This window comes from Salvia miltiorrhiza, chromosome 3, assembly GCF_028751815.1.
Source record: "Salvia miltiorrhiza cultivar Shanhuang (shh) chromosome 3, IMPLAD_Smil_shh, whole genome shotgun sequence".
NCBI classification, from domain to species: domain Eukaryota; kingdom Viridiplantae; phylum Streptophyta; class Magnoliopsida; order Lamiales; family Lamiaceae; genus Salvia; species Salvia miltiorrhiza.
The window spans coordinates 20,091,509-20,108,013 of record NC_080389.1 but is presented as its reverse complement, the minus strand read 5'-3'; the positions used below and the strand labels follow the sequence as shown (position 1 = coordinate 20,108,013).

The window sequence follows — 16,505 nt, the reverse complement described above, 5'->3', positions numbered from 1 at the left end:
AGCGCTGCACAAAATATTTGAAATAATAATAATAATAATTATGTTAATAATAATAATATAGAAGAAAGATTTCAGCCATGTTAATTGCACAAGATTGATGCAGACTTTACTCCTCATCAAGGTTCATCGACTTGCCGCTGCCACAGGACGAGAGCACCAGCTAGATGAGGTGTATTTGGAGGTGGTACAGCTGGACAGGTCACGAATCTACGACGTCAGAAGTGCCGGGCAGAGCCAGGCTAGTAGGGGGTCTATCCGCAGTACGGGCACTTCTGCGGTGTCTCAGCAGCTTTATGAGACACAGATCTCCACACTGGAGGAGCGCCTGCAGCAGCAAAAACATGAGCTGGTTGCAGAGAGGGCTGCCATAGAGGCACGATTGGCTGCAGAGCAAGCAGAACGGCAAGCCCTCATGGAGCGCTTTGCCCAAATGGAGCAGTTAATGAGGATGTATGGTGGTCAGCGAGCTCCATCTCCTGATGATGATGATGCTGCTTAGGTCTCTCCTTGATGATGATGATGCTAGACTTTCATATTTATGTTTTCAAACAAAATTACATCTGCACTTTATTTTCAAATTTATGTTTTATTGAACTATATATTTCAAGTGTTTTATTAAAACTATATGTTTTATATATTTATGGCAATGATGATGATGATTGCATTTAACGTAAACAAATAAATTCAAATTACATTACAATAACCAAATTAAAACACTTTTGGAGTATTAATGTTAAAAAAAAATTTAAAAAAAAATTAATAATTAAATATTTGACCGACGATAAAAATAAGGATGGAAACGAACTCGATCAATAATTAACAACATCTTTCAGGTATTATCTCTACATATTGTAAGATTATAAATATATGAGTGAGTATATAGCCTTTAAATGAATTAATAGGCATAGATATATCAATAATACGAGTGTTCTGTACTAGTGACCACTCGAAAAGAATTTTAAAGTTAAGCGTGCTTGACACAGAGCACAAGCAAGATGGGTGACCCACTGGAAAGTTGGGTGACCGATTCGGAAGTTCGGCTAACTTATGCAATACAGTATAAATACGGAAAAATTATAGAAATACAATAAAATTATAAATAGAATTAATAAATAAATAAATAAATAAATAAAATATTACCGACGGCAACAGTGCCGTCGCTGAATACCGACGGTAACCGCCGTCGGTAGACACGTTGATTTCCGGCGATTTCTCGGCCACCGTCTGGCGAATTTTACCAACTGTATCACGCCGTCGGTAAATCTTCGGTAAATCTCCGCCGTGCTCCGACGAGAGATGGCGGCGGCATCGCCGTCGTTAATTGCCGGCGGCGTGCGGTCGTCATCGTTAACGTCGTTAATGACGAGCCGATTAGCGACGACAATTTGCCGACGGCGCCGCCGTCGGTAGCGTTTTTCACTGGCGGCCGTGTCTTATTACCAACGACATTCTGCCGTCGATAATCGTACGTATTTTTGTAGTGGACCTACCTTTGTCATATTTCTCCACCAAAAAGATCCCAGATGCGCCCTCGTTTTCCGATCACCAAAATACTTTAATATGCAAGTTTATCCCACCCATGTTAAATACTAATACTTTGGAAAGCGATTCATCGAGAAAAAGAAAAGAGATGAAGAATATCGGTGCTGTAAAAAGGAAACTAGGTCAGTTGAGAGCCAAAATCTAATTTTAGCAGTAAATGAAGTTACAGACTTAAAACGACGTCCTTCTATAATCCAACGACACAATTTTTTATTTAAAATAAAACGGTGTCGTTTCATTTCGCCGGACATTTAGCCACGTTGTATTTACGGTGGTCACATAAGATTAATTTGGGGGTAGAAAGTCATCGTGAGAAAAAATCAAATTGAATTGAACGCACATGAATTTTAATTCCAGTATTAAAAGTTATATAAAAATTTGATTTTAGTAAAAAGTCGTGAAACTGATAAAAGATTAAAGGCTTTAAGTTGTTGCCAAGTACAAACAAAAAAAACAATAGAAGTTATTTTTTCATTTTATTTTAATATCATGTTACTTTATGCAAATATCATAAGGTTAAATTTATCTTTTTATTCAAAAATGACTACTTTTGCTATAGATTTATAAATGTGGATTTACAAGTTTTAATACTTATATTTGGCTACTCATATAAATTTTCACAATATTTAATAAATTGTAAAGTAATTACCTAAAAATAAAATACGTTAAATTAAATGGAATAACTAAAAAAAATACAAATAAAGTCAAATAGTACGAAAAATTTGTTTAGAGATAAAATTTTCTAAATAGAATATTGAATATCAGTTAAGTAATGTTTCCAAATAGGATGGACACGCGACAACACTGTGACCATGTTTCCAAAAATAGGCGATTGTTTCCAGAGAATTATATACTTTCACATAAATTAATTTGGAAATGATTTCTATAATATAAATATCCATTATTTTTGCCATTAAAATTTTCCTTAATTTTTACCTTTTCAAGTTCTAGGAATGGAATAACTTTCTTCACGCACGTTTATGTAAGTATATGTAATTTCCTTTTTTTAGGTGTGAAAATGTGTTAATTTCCATCCCATAATAGTTCCATTTTTACATAGATGATCATTCATGCAATGAATATTGTCCATCCTCAGCTTGTGAAATCTCAAAGCCACAAAACAACAAATGTATAAGTCATTTCGACTCTTACATCCTAGGTAAAAATATATATACATACAACAAAACTTACAAAAATGTGTCTGCCAGCCCTACAAATTAATGACATAATTAATATTCCCACGTTTCAGTGACATATTTAATATTCCCATATCTTAATACAACACAATATCATTTCTTTCATCTCTATAGATTCCACTTGTCAACATCGTCCATTTTCTTTTCCATGTTTTATTCTTTCTTCGCAATGGCCCCTACAAAACACTATGTTTTCCTCTGTTTCACCGCCTTATGCATAATCCTCCTGTTTTTTAGGCCCGTTCTTGCTCATGACCGGCCCGTTTTCGCTTGTGACGTGGAGACCAATCCCGAGCTAAAGAACCTGAGCTTCTGTGACACGTCATTGGACGTGCAAGCCCGGGTTAGCGATCTCGTGAGCAGGCTAACTCTACACGAGAAAATTGGGTGGCTGGTGCATGGTGCTAAGGGAGTTAGCCGGCTCGGGATACCCTACTACGAGTTTTGGTCGGAAGCTTTGCACGGCATCTCCATTATCGGACCGGGCTCCCATTTCACCAGCCTAGTCCCAGGTGCCACTAGCTTTCCTCAGGTCATCCTCACCGCTGCCACATTCAACGAAACTCTATTTGAGACTATTGGGAAGGTAATCAATCATTCATTCTTGTAAATGTTATTTGTGTGTGTATGGAAATTCTAAAATATTGAGGGGTTCAGGTGGTATCGACGGAAGCAAGAGCAATGTACAACGTGAGGTTAGCTGGGCTGACATTCTGGGCGCCCAATGTGAACATCTTCCGCGATCCCAGATGGGGGCGGGGCCACGAGACTCCCGGAGAAGACCCCGTCCTCACCAGCAAATACGCCACTGCCTTTGTCAGAGGTCTGCAGCAGAGAGACGACGGCGATAAGGATAAGCTAAAGGTTGCTGCTTGCTGTAAGCAGTACACTGCTTATGATGTCGAGAATTGGAAAGGGATACAACGATTCACTTTCAACGCTTTGGTATTATCCAAAGTAGTTCCAAAATATTATACTCTGTATTTGATTTAACAAAAGTTTATCATCTTTGTATTTAGGTAACGCAACAGGATTTCGACGACACCTTCCAGCCGCCCTTCAAGAGCTGTGTTGTCGACGGAAATGCGGCAAGCGTGATGTGCTCTTACAATCAAGTTAATGGCAAGCCCACTTGCGGTGACCCGAACCTCTTGACTGGTGTGATTCGAGGCCAGTGGAAATTGAATGGCTACATCGTTTCAGATTGTGATTCGCTAAAGGAGATGTTCTATACACAAAAATACACTAAAACACCAGAGGAAACGGCTGCCTTGGCTGTGAATTCAGGTATGTGAATGAGTTAGAGAGAATCATGAAAGTGTTTGATTATCAATTTTGTTGGTAAAAATGCAGGGTTGGATCTCAACTGTGGCGCTTTCTTGACTAGAAACACTCAAAAAGCAGTGGACCGTGGCCTGCTCAATGAGTCAACAATCGACAGGGCCGTCTCAAACAACTTTGCAACCATGATGAGATTGGGATTCTTCGATGGTAACCCGAGCAACCAACTCTACGGAAACCTCGGACCTAATGATGTGTGCACTTCGGAAAACCAGAATCTTGCTCGTGAGGCTGCGCGAGAAGGCATCGTGCTGCTTAAGAACTCCGCAGGCTCACTTCCTCTATCCTCTACATCCATCAAGTTGTTGGCAGTTATTGGCCCAAATGCTAATGCCACACACACTATGTTAGGCAACTATGTAGGTAATGCTCACGTTTTGACTGATTCGATTATCATTGTAGCAAATCGTTCTTTGTAATTACCATTTTGGGCAGGCATTCCGTGCAACTACACGTCCCCATTGCAGGGCCTAATGGTCTCCGTAGCCACGGTTTATGAGCCCGGGTGTGTTAACACGTCGTGTGCTACTGCTCAAGTGGACGAGGCCAAGACAGTAGCCGCGGCTGCTGATACTGTGGTGCTGGTGATGGGCTCGGATCTAAGCATTGAGAGGGAGGGCTTCGACAGAGTGAACATCACTCTTCCCGGGCAGCAGCAACTCTTGGTATCCGAGGTTGCGAGTGTTTCGAAGGGGCCTGTGATCCTTGTGATAATGTCGGGAGGAGGGATGGATGTGCAGTTTGCCAAAGACGACCCCAAGATCACCAGCATCCTCTGGGTTGGCTTCCCCGGGGAGGCTGGTGGGGCCGCCATCGCTGATGTTATATTCGGCGCCTATAACCCTAGTACGTGTTTCTTGAACAACATTACAAATTATACTACTATTTGTTGGTATGGTTTTGATTGAGTTATGGCAATGCAGGTGGGAGACTGCCTATGACATGGTATCCACAATCATATGCTGACACAGTTGACATGGCAGATATGAACATGAGGCCCAATCCGACCACGGGTTTCCCCGGCCGGACTTACCGGTTTTACAAGGGGCCTACCGTCTTTTCATTCGGAGATGGACTGAGTTACACCACCTTTAATTATGAGTTACTCGCGACACCTAAGCACATTTCTTTGGCGCTAGAAGAAGGGCATGCTTGTCGATCATCGGAGTGCAAGTCGATCGATGTTGTGGAGGAAATCTGCAAGGATTTGGGATTGGATATTCATCTGAGAGTGAAGAATGAGGGGGAGATGAGAGGGAGTCACACAGTTTTCTTATTTTCTAGCCCTCCGCAACTGCACAATGCACCTCAGAAACAACTCTTGGGATTTCAGAAACTGCATCTCGAGGCTGGGGGAGAAGGGCTAGCTCAATTCGACGTTGATGTTTGTAAGCATTTGAGCGTTGTGGATGAGAATGGGAAGAGGAAGGTTGTATTGGGAGATCATCTACTTCATGTGGGGAGCTTGAAGCATTCGTTGACAGTCGATTTTCCCCTTCAAATAAGAATTCTTATTTGAAGGAATTCTTATTCGGGGTACATTTCCCCTTCCTTTTTGTTTTATTATGATTATTTGCAAGAAGAAATAACTCAGAAGGATGTCGGTTTTCTCTGTTGTAATCTTTCTTTTCAGAAAGGGGAAAATAAATTGAAGGGAGGGGAAATGGCAAGAGATAAGGAAAATAAAGTGAAGATCACAGCTGTAAAAAGTTTCTTCTTGCTTTGATTCTTTTAATGGAAATGCCATTTTTCATATCGATTCATCTCTACCTATTTTAGAATTGTATGTGGAAAGAGCGTATAGAACTAAATGTGTGGAGTCTTTAAGTTAATTTTATCGATAAAAGAAATTAATTGATATCAGAATATAAATTGAAAGCCATTCAGTAGACTTTTCCCATGATATATCAGGACCTTTTTTTGTTAGTATTCACTATTCAAGAATTTTAAATAGGTTCTAAAAAGATAATTAAATACCCTTCTTTTAGTAAGAACACTCTCAACTTTTGAATTACTATCACTATCCATGTATGTGGACAAGAATTTCCATTGTGCGAGGAAAGAGATATGGATAATTTTTTTGGACGTGGCTAATAAATGATATAGTAATGCCAATTTTATACTATTAAAGATTGGTTGCGTTCCAATTTTGACAATTTAGACAATTTAGATGCGTTCCATGTCTGTAGTTTTTGGCTTTGATTATTATAGTACTGAGTACTCCCTCCGTCCCAATAATGAACACACACTTTATTTGGGCACGAGAATTAAGGTGAGTTAGATTAGGGAGTAAAGTGTTGTGACTCATTTCATTAGTGTATTTGATTAATTTACGTTTAGTGAATTTCTGGAAGGAGATGCTGCGACTAGGCGTTGGTCGAAGATAAATCGCACATCCTTTTCACTATCTATAAATACTTCATTTTTTCAAACACAAATCACACATATTTTTCTTCCCTATGTTCTTATTCTCTTTAGAAAAATGGCTTGAGTGTGCGTGTGTTGGCCTAACCGTAGAAGGTTAATGACCAAAATCTGAGGTCCTGAGTTCGAGACCTCCGTCGCACGGTCTTTAAATTTCTTTGTTTACTTATGTAATTTATTTTTTAAAAAATGGCTTCATTATTGTAATTTTAATTTTAATTATTTTATTTTTTAAGTATTTTATTTTATTTTCATTAATGTAATGTTGAATTATTAATTTTAATGAAATGTTGAATTTTAAAATAGAAACGTAAAAATGAGATTAAATGAAAATAATGATTATAACGCTTTTTATAAAATTAATGCACTGAAGAGGGAATGTTGTCACACCCCAGTTCTTGAAACAATAACTATAACTGGGGTACAACTCATCATTTAATATGAACAAGGGAAAAACTTGTTAAATCCAAATAAAAGGGATAACAAACGGGTTTAGCCCCTTTGGATGAAGAAAGACAGGTATTCAAGTGATACAAATCAATCAACAAGCATAATAACTTCAGGATCACAAGTTTAGTGTCATGCTTCAGATAACCAACATTTATAGAATGAAATATTTGCGAAATAATAGTCTCGACTAAATAAAGGATATTGTTTAGAGTCACTACATAATAGGTCTTAAGTTAAGGAAAACAAAAGACATATACTGGCTAGTTCTACAGCGGAAGTCAAAATAAGGAGTTGAACTCTAGCCTCAGCTCGTCCCGTCAGCACCAGCCATTAACCTGAAAAACATTTGAAGATTTTTGGGCTAAGTACTAATGTACTTAGTGGGCTGCAACATTTGAAACATTTCATAATCTGAAGAACAATTTATCCAATCATACTGACATGACTTAGAAGGTTTTGAAGTGAAATAACTTCTAAGCATGTTAAAACATTTCATATAATACTTAATTATTTTGCGCGCGTTTGCACACTCCATTCTGTTACTCGCTGTGATCCCAGACCATTTAGCCACCGACGGATCTCTTTCTCCCGCTGACTTGAACTGAGGGCGTAACCCAGCCAAGTAAAATAAACCTCAGAAATTAATCCAGACAGGCCTATCATTACTATGCTCCGGAACACATCCCGTCGAGCACCCTTATAACGCCTCTGGTTAGTGCCCGATGGAGATCAACCCACCGAGTCAGCTAACAAGTGTACACAATTCTCAAATAACGTGTTAGGCTATAGGAGAACCTCAATTGATTCGTTGTGGCGAGCCTTAAACATGGTAGAGTGCACAAAAATACTTTATTGGATAAACAGTTTATATTTCACGAACATTTAAGCTCATTAGCTCAATCATACATTTGTAAAATAAGCCCACCTGAATAGGCAAAGCCTGTCGTTTAATCTTATCTCTGAATCGGAATAGCAGTGCTAATCCTCCTGACGTTCAAAGCCTACAAGAAATCTATTCTTAATAGGTCTCTTAAATCTAAACTCAAGTCACGGTAAAGTACTTAACATTCTATGATTCACTTAGCCGGGTTTTCAAAAATTAATGAATAAATAATTGAAAACATTTCTCTTGAGTTAAGAACACCAACAATATTCTTATTCATCTTTCTTTTGTAATTGGAATTATAAATAAAACCAATTAAAACATGATGCAATGCATGACTCATTTCATACTTAAGCATAAAAAATGTTTACTAAAATATGCACAAGTTTCTAGTTCGTTCTGCTCTGTTACGTTAACCAGCTCTAGCTATCCCAGCTCTGCTCTACAGCTCGGGTTCCAGCTCTGGCATTTCAGCTCTGTCCTTCAGCTCTGACATTTCAGCTCTGTCATTCAGCTCTGGCATTACAGCTCTGGCGTTTCAGCTCTGGTGGTCAGCTCTGGCATTTCAGCTCTGGCGTTTCAGCTCTGGCCTTCAGCTCTGGCGTTTTAACTCTGGTGGTCAGCTCTGGCATTTCAGCTCTGGCGTTTCAGCTCTGGCCTTTAGCTCTGGCTTTCAGCTTTTAGCTCTGGATTTCCAACTCTGGTTTTCAACTCTGGTTTTTAGCTCTGGATTTCCTGCTCTGGTTTTCAGCTCTGGCTTTTAGCTCCCAAAATATCTAAACACCCGCCGACTCTCGAAAATTAATCCAGACAGGCCTATCATTACTATGCTCCGGAACACATCCCGTCGAGCACCCTTATAACGCCTCTGGTTAGTGCCCGATGGAGATCAACCCACCGAGTCAGCTAACAAGTGTACACAAATCTCAAATAACGTGTTAGGCTATAGGAGAACCTCAATTGATTCGTTGTGGCGAGCCTTAAACATGGTAGAGTGCACAAAAATACTTTATTGGATAAACAGTTTATATTTCACGAACATTTAAGCTCATTAGCTCAATCATACATTTGTAAAATAAGCCCACCTGAATAGGCAAAGTGTCACAGCCCGCAATCCCTAAGGATGGCTTAACCGGGGTTATGACTTGGGAAGGGGATTAAGAAGCGGGGGAAGAAAGGGGCATTTACTTAACAATCAAACATTTAACGAAAAGAGACATTTATTTATATAACACTAGGATCATAACTGATCACTTGGGTACATACAAGACGTTTGTTCGGGAAGGCCCGTCGAAGTGGATTACCCAACAAAAGAGTATCATTCTTGAAATAAAACATTAACATGATCAGAGTATCTTGCAGCGGAAAATACGTGTGAGTTATACATATGAAGATGTATACTCAAGGTTACATTATTGTTCTATATCAAAAGAGTACATCCACTCAACTCCACTCCATTCCATCACCCGCTCAACTTGCACATTAGGGAAAACAACATGCAGGGCTGAGTAAAAATACTCAGTGAACATATGCCGGAAACATAACATTTTATATCATTTATTGAACTGCCAACAGTAACACACAGGGTTTTACTTGAAGGACCCGTGCTTACTAAACATTTTCTTTCGTTTCATAAAGTTGGATGCGCATCCCATTTTCAGTTTATATGATCCATATCTGTTCCTTTAACGCGCCGGGAAGGAGGCCTCCTTCCACGGACGCCAAGACCGATCGCAAGCGACACACAGTCTCCATGGTGTACACGTTAACCCTTACTAGTAAACCTTCGTCTAGCATAGGGTCCGAATTCGATTCCCTTTATAGTTGGCGAACCAACACAGATAGGATACATACATAAAACATAAACATTTTTGGCAGACAATCATTCATAAACATTTCATTTCTTTCATAAGAACCATTCATCATTTAATCATTTTCATAAACATTTCATTTCATAAGAACCATTCACCATTTGAAAAAGTACAGTCATATCATGTCATTCATTTCATTCGTATAAGAGGCCTGTATGCAGGGGATCTCTATATACGTGTTTTAAGAAAGCCCACCTTATTCGTTCCCACTACGGGCGTAGAGTTACTTCCCTCTTTTGCTATCACTTCACGCTTGGACCTTCATTGACGAAGAATCGATGAGGAGAAGGATCATATAAAGGAAACCTCACTAATTAAACTCACATATGAAAAAAAAAAAAAAAAAACTTAACACTTTAACTCAACTGCCCTGCCAGCGCTGACTTGGCAGCCAGAGCTGACCTCACGGCAGAGCTAACTCGGCAGGGCTGAAACTCACTCTACAGAGCTGACTCATAGCCAGAGCTGACTCGCCAGCCAGAGCTGACCTCCAGAGCTGACTCGCCAGCCAGAGCTGACCTCCAGAGCTGACTTTCCAGAGCTAACTCGCCAGAGCTGACTTCCAGAGCTAACTCGCCAGAGCTGACTTTGGTCAGCTAGAGATGACTTTCCAAAGCTAACTCGCCAGAGATGACTTTGGTCTGCCAGAGCTGACTTTCCAGAGCTGAAGTCAACAGCCAGAGCTGACTCGCTAGAGCTGACCCAACATCCAGAGCTGACTGAACAGCCAGAGCTGACTTGCCAGCGCTGACTCAACAGCCAGAGCTGACCCAACAGCCAGAGCTGAATTGCCAGCGCTGACTCAACAGCCAGAGCTGACTCGCCAGAGCTGACCCAACAGCCAGAGCTGACTTCCAGAGCTAACTCGCCAGAGCTGACTTTGGTCAGCCAGAGCTGAGTTTCCAGAGCTAACTCGTCAGAGCTGACTTTGGTCAGCCAGAGCTGACTACCAGAGCTAACTCGCCAGAGCTGACTTCCAGAGCTAACTCGCCAGAGGTGACTTTGGTCAGCCAGAGCTGACTTTCACGCACCAACTCTAAAAGTTCAATACTCACCACTCATGCTCAACAAACAAAGGTTTCTCATGCTTCTCTCAATCTAACACTCCTCAAAACTTTAAACTTAACCTATCATGCTCAACTTCCAACTTAGAACTCAACAACACACTAACATAGCTCATGCAATGCTCAAAACTCACGACACATTTCAACCATGCACGACCAAAACCTACAACCTATCATGCTTGGAAAAATGCAATTTAAACATATAATCATCCTAGCATGCTGCACAAATAACAAGTCACAACGATTAAATAAAAATCGAAGGACGAGCTATGACGAAGAACACAGCCGGGCTGCCCTCCTGGGTTCCCTAGCTATGGTTCGATCCAACCTTAACTCCTTCATTAAACAAGCTTGACATCTACCTAAGAACAACATACTAAAAATTCACGACGATCCGACGTCGTTTCAAAATAAAGTCGAGAATCGACGTTTTTCGACGTCGACGAAAATCGAAAAGAAAACCATCAAAACGTAGGTAGAGATATTACCTACTTATATGTGTGATCGAAAAGATGATCGGCGTTCGTCTCGGTGCTCAAATCGGAGCTCAAAAGCTTGAAGGAGCTTTAATGGTGTTCTTGGTGTGTGTGTGTGTGTTTTGTGCGTGAGAGATGAGGGAGAAAGGTGGCTGCTACAACCAGCTTCTTATAAAGGAAGGCCTTGGGCGGTTAGGGTGTGGTGGTCTAGGTAGGGAAGGCCTAGATATTTAGGATATTAATCCCACTTAGTCGTTAAATATCTCGTTTCGTCTCGTTTTAACGACTAACTACCCATACACTTCGTTACTCGCCCTCTCAACCTCTACTCACTTTCATCACACTCGTAATTCTATATAAATATAGAAAACGTAAGCTCATTCTCGAAATTCTAATAAACGAGCTTGGTTCGTTTATCGAGAAATTCTGGTTTACTATTCACTCGTCGTCCTAAAATACAAACTTTCGTCTTTGGACTCGTATCGAAAAACTAAGAATATTTCTCGACGACGTGCACGTAATATTTTGAAAGTGGACAAAAAGACGAAATAGCAGTATTTACTATTCATCGTCAAAAAGTCTAAAATTTCAAAAACGACATAACGGACTCAGATTTCAAATTCGAGTTCATCGTTCTCATTCAAATAATTATCTCTAATTATTCAAATACTCAAACTCAAATACGGATATAAAATCCCACATCATCTAAACATAAACAAAAGGAACTTCTCATCTCTTATAAAATAACCAATCAAGGGAGTTAAACCATAATTACCCAAATTAAGCACTTAAACAAGTCATTAAAAGCCCGGGTATTACACAAAGCCTGTCGTTTAATCTTATCTCTGAATCGGAATAGCAGTGCTAATCCTCCTGACGTTCAAAGCCTACAAGAAATCTATTCTTAATAGGTCTCTTAAATCTAAACTCAAGTCACGGTAAAGTACTTAACATTCTATGATTCACTTAGCCGGGTTTTCAAAAATTAATGAATAAATAATTGAAAACATTTCTCTTGAGTTAAGAACACCAACAATATTCTTATTCATCTTTCTTTTGTAATTGGAATTATAAATAAAACCAATTAAAACATGATGCAATGCATGACTCATTTCATACTTAAGCATAAAAAGTGTTTACTAAAATATGCACAAGTTTCTAGTTCGTTATGCTCTGTTACGTTAACCAGCTCTAGTCTCTACCAGCTCTGGTTATCCCAGCTCTGCTCTACAGCTCGGGTTCCAGCTCTGGCATTTCAGCTCTGCCCTTAAGCTCTGGCATTTCAACTCTGTCATTCAGCTCTTGCGTTTCAGCTCTGGCGGTCAGCTCTGGCATTTCAGCTCTGGCGTTTCAGCTCTGGCCTTCAGCTCTGGCGTTTCAGCTCTGGTGGTCAGCTCTGGCATTTCAGCTCTGGCGTTTCAGCTCTGGCTTTCAGCTCTGGCTTTCAGCTCTGGCGTTTTAGCTCTGGCGTTTTAGCTCTGTCTTTTAGCTCTGGATTTCCAGCTCTGGCTTTTAGCTCCCAAAATATCTAAATACCCGCCGACTCTCTCTTTCTCAGCCTCAGTACACCTGACGCCGATCACCCCCTTGGCAACGGCGAAGCGCCGTCACCTCCCTCTGTTTTCGGCGACCGTAGCAAACCACGGCCGCTACCCTCACTCTCCTTTCCTGTCACGACCGGACCTAATTAAGGATAATTAAACCGGGGAAACCGTGACTAATGGAGGGAGATTAGAAGCGGGGTAGAAAGGGGAATAATCAAACAAGAAAGGATCGCAGTATCATTGTTAACAACAGGGATATTTATAATAATATAACGGAGTTTTAGTCGTATAGACTCAAATAACTAGTAGGTTCAGATAACTCTGACTTAGCCAAAATAACATACAACTTCTGAGTACGCAGCGGAATAAGGTTCTGATTACATGTATGAAGACATGTAACCCTAGAGTTCATTAATACATAATAAGACAAAAGAATCCCGCTCGTCACTTCATCACCATCGGCAGCTGCTCAACCTGCACATTTAGAAATATATGCAGGGCTGAGTACAAAAGTACTCAGTGGGCACATATGCCTACTATGAAATATAACATGCTTCGTAAAGTTGTAAATTGTCATGCCATCATAAACAGTACAGCAAGGGAGTTTTTCGCTAAAAAGGCCCAAGCTTACTAAATTCATTTGTGATTCTTAAAGTTCGTCTGCAGACTAAGTTTTCTTGTAATCTATCATATCTGGAACTGTGTGCCGGAGAGGTGGCCACCTCTCACGGACACTTGACCGGCCAACCCGCTAGATGACTCACGGTCACTGGTGTACACTAGCCCTGGCAGGATAGCTATCAACTGCTCAGGACCCGAATTCGATTTCATAATAACTGGCAAAGCCACATCAGATAGATATCATACCAAACATTGAAACATTTATGGCAAGACAATAGTTGAAATAATTTTCAGTTCAAAGATTTTGCAATGAAATAACTGTTCAAACATAACATTAAACTCATTTGATATATATGAAAGTAACCCACCTGATAGTGATTTTCTGTGATACGAAAGCTCCTCAACAGATTATCAATCTCGCCCTTGACCTTTATTACGAGAATATATGTACATATATAAGATATTTGCTCGAATAAAAATCCTCAAATGAGAATGTATATTTAACTATGCATGATCCTTATGCATGAATTATTATTCTGAAATAATAATCAGGGAATTTCTATTGTTAATCCAGGCTATTGGATTTAAACAAAAGTAAGTCTCGTCTCATGAAGCCAGATAATTAATAAAAATTAATCCGTTCTCTTAGGTTGTTCTAATCCGCCAATTAAATAAATCCCGCTCCTCGTAGTCGATAGAAAATAATTAAATACTTCAGCTTATTCGCTTTATAACTCATAATCAACCGGGCTTAATAATGAGAATTTGAAATGTTATGAGTTCGAATAATTAAAAGGCTCAACATAAGGTAGCCCAATAATTTAATTAAGTAGAAATGGGCCTGGATAGCTAAAATGAAAGGTCCAATTGAAATAATTCATTGGGCTTAGTAATTAAATAAATCTTGGCCCAAATGATTAAATAATGAATAGTTGGGCTCAATTAAATAAATCATGTAAGGCCCAACTAAATAAAATTTCAATCCATAATTTAAAATTAGCCCAAGAATAGAATGAATTATTCTGAGCTTAAAATTAAATAAAACTCGGCTCAGTTGATATGATACAGCAGCCCAAAGAATTAAAAGACAAAGCCCAATTCCTTAAATTAATTCATGCTCAATAAAAATAATGAGAAGAGCCAATTAAATAAAAGACTGGCCCAATTCGAATTTAAATATGAAAGCCCAAGCAATTAAAATTGGAAGCCCAATTTCATTAAAATAAGCTCAAAATTTCGGCCCACATAAATTAGAGGAAAGCCCAAACAATTAAAATTAATCAAGCCCAAAGAATTAAATGAAAAGGCCCAAATCAAGCCCACTCTATTTCTTCACAACTCTCGGTCCTCCCTTTTCTCTCTCCCACACAATCCAATCTCGCCTCTCTCTCTTTCACTCCCAGATCAGTCGAGCTCTCTCTCCCTTCGGTTCTCTCTCTCTCTCGATCCATCTCCAGCCGAGGCGCCCGCCGTCGCCGCTCCACAATCCGGCGAGTCAGCTTCTACCTCGCCAAAGTCCGACACCTCCTCCTCTCTTCAATTCCTTAATTTCAGATCTCTCTCTATCTTTTCCTTGGTTCTCGTCGAGAACTCGTCCCCAGCCCACCAAATCCGGCTTCGTCGATTCAGCGCCGCTGTCTCTGCAAATCCGGCGGCACCCGCTGCTACCTCCGGCGAACAGCCGATTCTCGTTCGTCTTCCTGCGTCGGTCTCTCTCACTCTCTCGATTTCTGGAATCGCAGAACATGAAGGCGAGCTTCTTCGCCTGAAACCGCTGTCGTCGTCTCTGTAATTCCAGCGAACGGCGGTTGAACCTCCTCCCTCACGTCCATCTCCGACAATCAACACTCGACTGATCCTCTCGCTCTCTCTCCTCTCGAAGTTTCACCGCCTCCTTTCTGGAACTCCGGCGAACGACAGCTATAAGCCGCGCGGCCGCGGCTCCTTCCGGCGAGGAACCTCGCACCGCCTCGCACAGGTAAACCCCCAAATCTCCCTTCTCTTCCTTTCAAAATAAAGAATCTGAAAATCTAATTCCTCCTCTCTCTTTCGTTGGTAGGAAAAGGAAAAAGGCAGCGCCTTTGCCGCCGTGTCGTGACTGAGTAACCGGCGAGCAGAACTGCTGAGGTCTGTGCTTGCGCCCCTCCGACGCCGGTGAAAGTTCTGCCGTCGCGTCCTCGATTCACTGAGCAGGGCAGTCAGCCTCATTTCCTAAAGCTAAGTTCGATTCCCAATTGTTGGGTAAAAGAAATTCTTGTGGTATCTAATACTCTATGAATCTCATAAATGTTATTGTTATCTAGAGTACTTGGTTTAGAAGCTAAAATGTTGAAACGTATTTATCTCGCATAAAAATTCTAGTCTGATGTACTGCTATTTATGCCTTTGTCTTGTGAATAAAACTGATTGAGCTATTCTATATCTGAATTTTTGATTGATCTAAGCATGCTATGTTGGGGTGTGAAATATGCAAACATATAGATTAACTTGAGATGGTAATACCTTGATTGTTTTGTCCTTTTGGCTGTCTGTTGCTCTGTTTGAATTTAATGAGAAGATAGCTGAAAAAAATCACATATCTTGTTTTTCTTTAACAATGCAGGGAGAACTAAGAAAAGAAAAAAAAATGGATAAGGCTAAGCCAATCTTACCTCTTCGAAGTTTTGCAGCAGCTAGACAATTCTCTCAAGCTATTGATGCTTAAAGAGAGAAGAATTTGGTGGTTGATATAATAAGGAGTGAAGTTGGTGGCTGTAAAGGGAGGAAAGCATGGCTTTTGGTGGTTGAAGAGGTGGGGATCAAAGGATGGTGGCAGCACACTTATTTCTCTCCACTAACCTTAATGATTTTCCTTTATTGCTTTAATGATTTTCCTTTATTGATTCCTTGTCGGCTGATGGTATTAAACAAGGAATGGTGTTGCATTTGATGTGTAGTAATGTGGGATATGGTTGAAGTAAAGCTCTTGCCTCTTGGGAATTATAACTTGTAGTACAGTAATGCGCTTAATGAAATACTAATCTTGAGTTCTTACTAATGTAGCGTATATATATATATACTCGCACGATATTTGATTTCTTGCTTGCTAGCATC

The 16,505-nt window shown here is 40.1% G+C and overlaps 1 protein-coding gene and 1 long non-coding RNA gene across 3 annotated transcripts; one reads left to right on the top strand and one right to left on the bottom strand.

Moving 5' to 3' along the window:
* The first annotated feature begins 2,803 nt into the window (after positions 1 to 2,803).
* LOC131018044 (beta-xylosidase/alpha-L-arabinofuranosidase 2-like) lies at positions 2,804 to 5,834 on the top strand. Its single transcript, XM_057946782.1, has 6 exons — positions 2,804 to 3,324; positions 3,396 to 3,683; positions 3,758 to 4,025; positions 4,092 to 4,442; positions 4,515 to 4,925; positions 5,003 to 5,834. Exons 1-6 carry the CDS (start codon positions 2,887 to 2,889, stop codon positions 5,596 to 5,598), a joined length of 2,352 nt encoding a protein of 783 aa, XP_057802765.1. The 5' UTR covers positions 2,804 to 2,886; the 3' UTR covers positions 5,599 to 5,834.
* A 7,315-nt stretch (positions 5,835 to 13,149) lies between these two features.
* On the bottom strand, positions 13,150 to 16,267 carry LOC131018043 (uncharacterized). 2 transcript variants are annotated; one of them, XR_009099998.1, is made up of 4 exons: positions 16,064 to 16,267; positions 15,915 to 15,973; positions 13,781 to 13,840; positions 13,150 to 13,265 (listed from the first exon to the last, which is right to left on the bottom strand). It is a non-coding gene; the product is annotated as an uncharacterized LOC131018043 (long non-coding RNA). The 2 variants fall into 2 exon arrangements; XR_009099997.1 differs by having other exon boundaries at positions 15,915 to 16,267.
* Between the last annotated feature and the right edge of the window lie 238 nt (positions 16,268 to 16,505).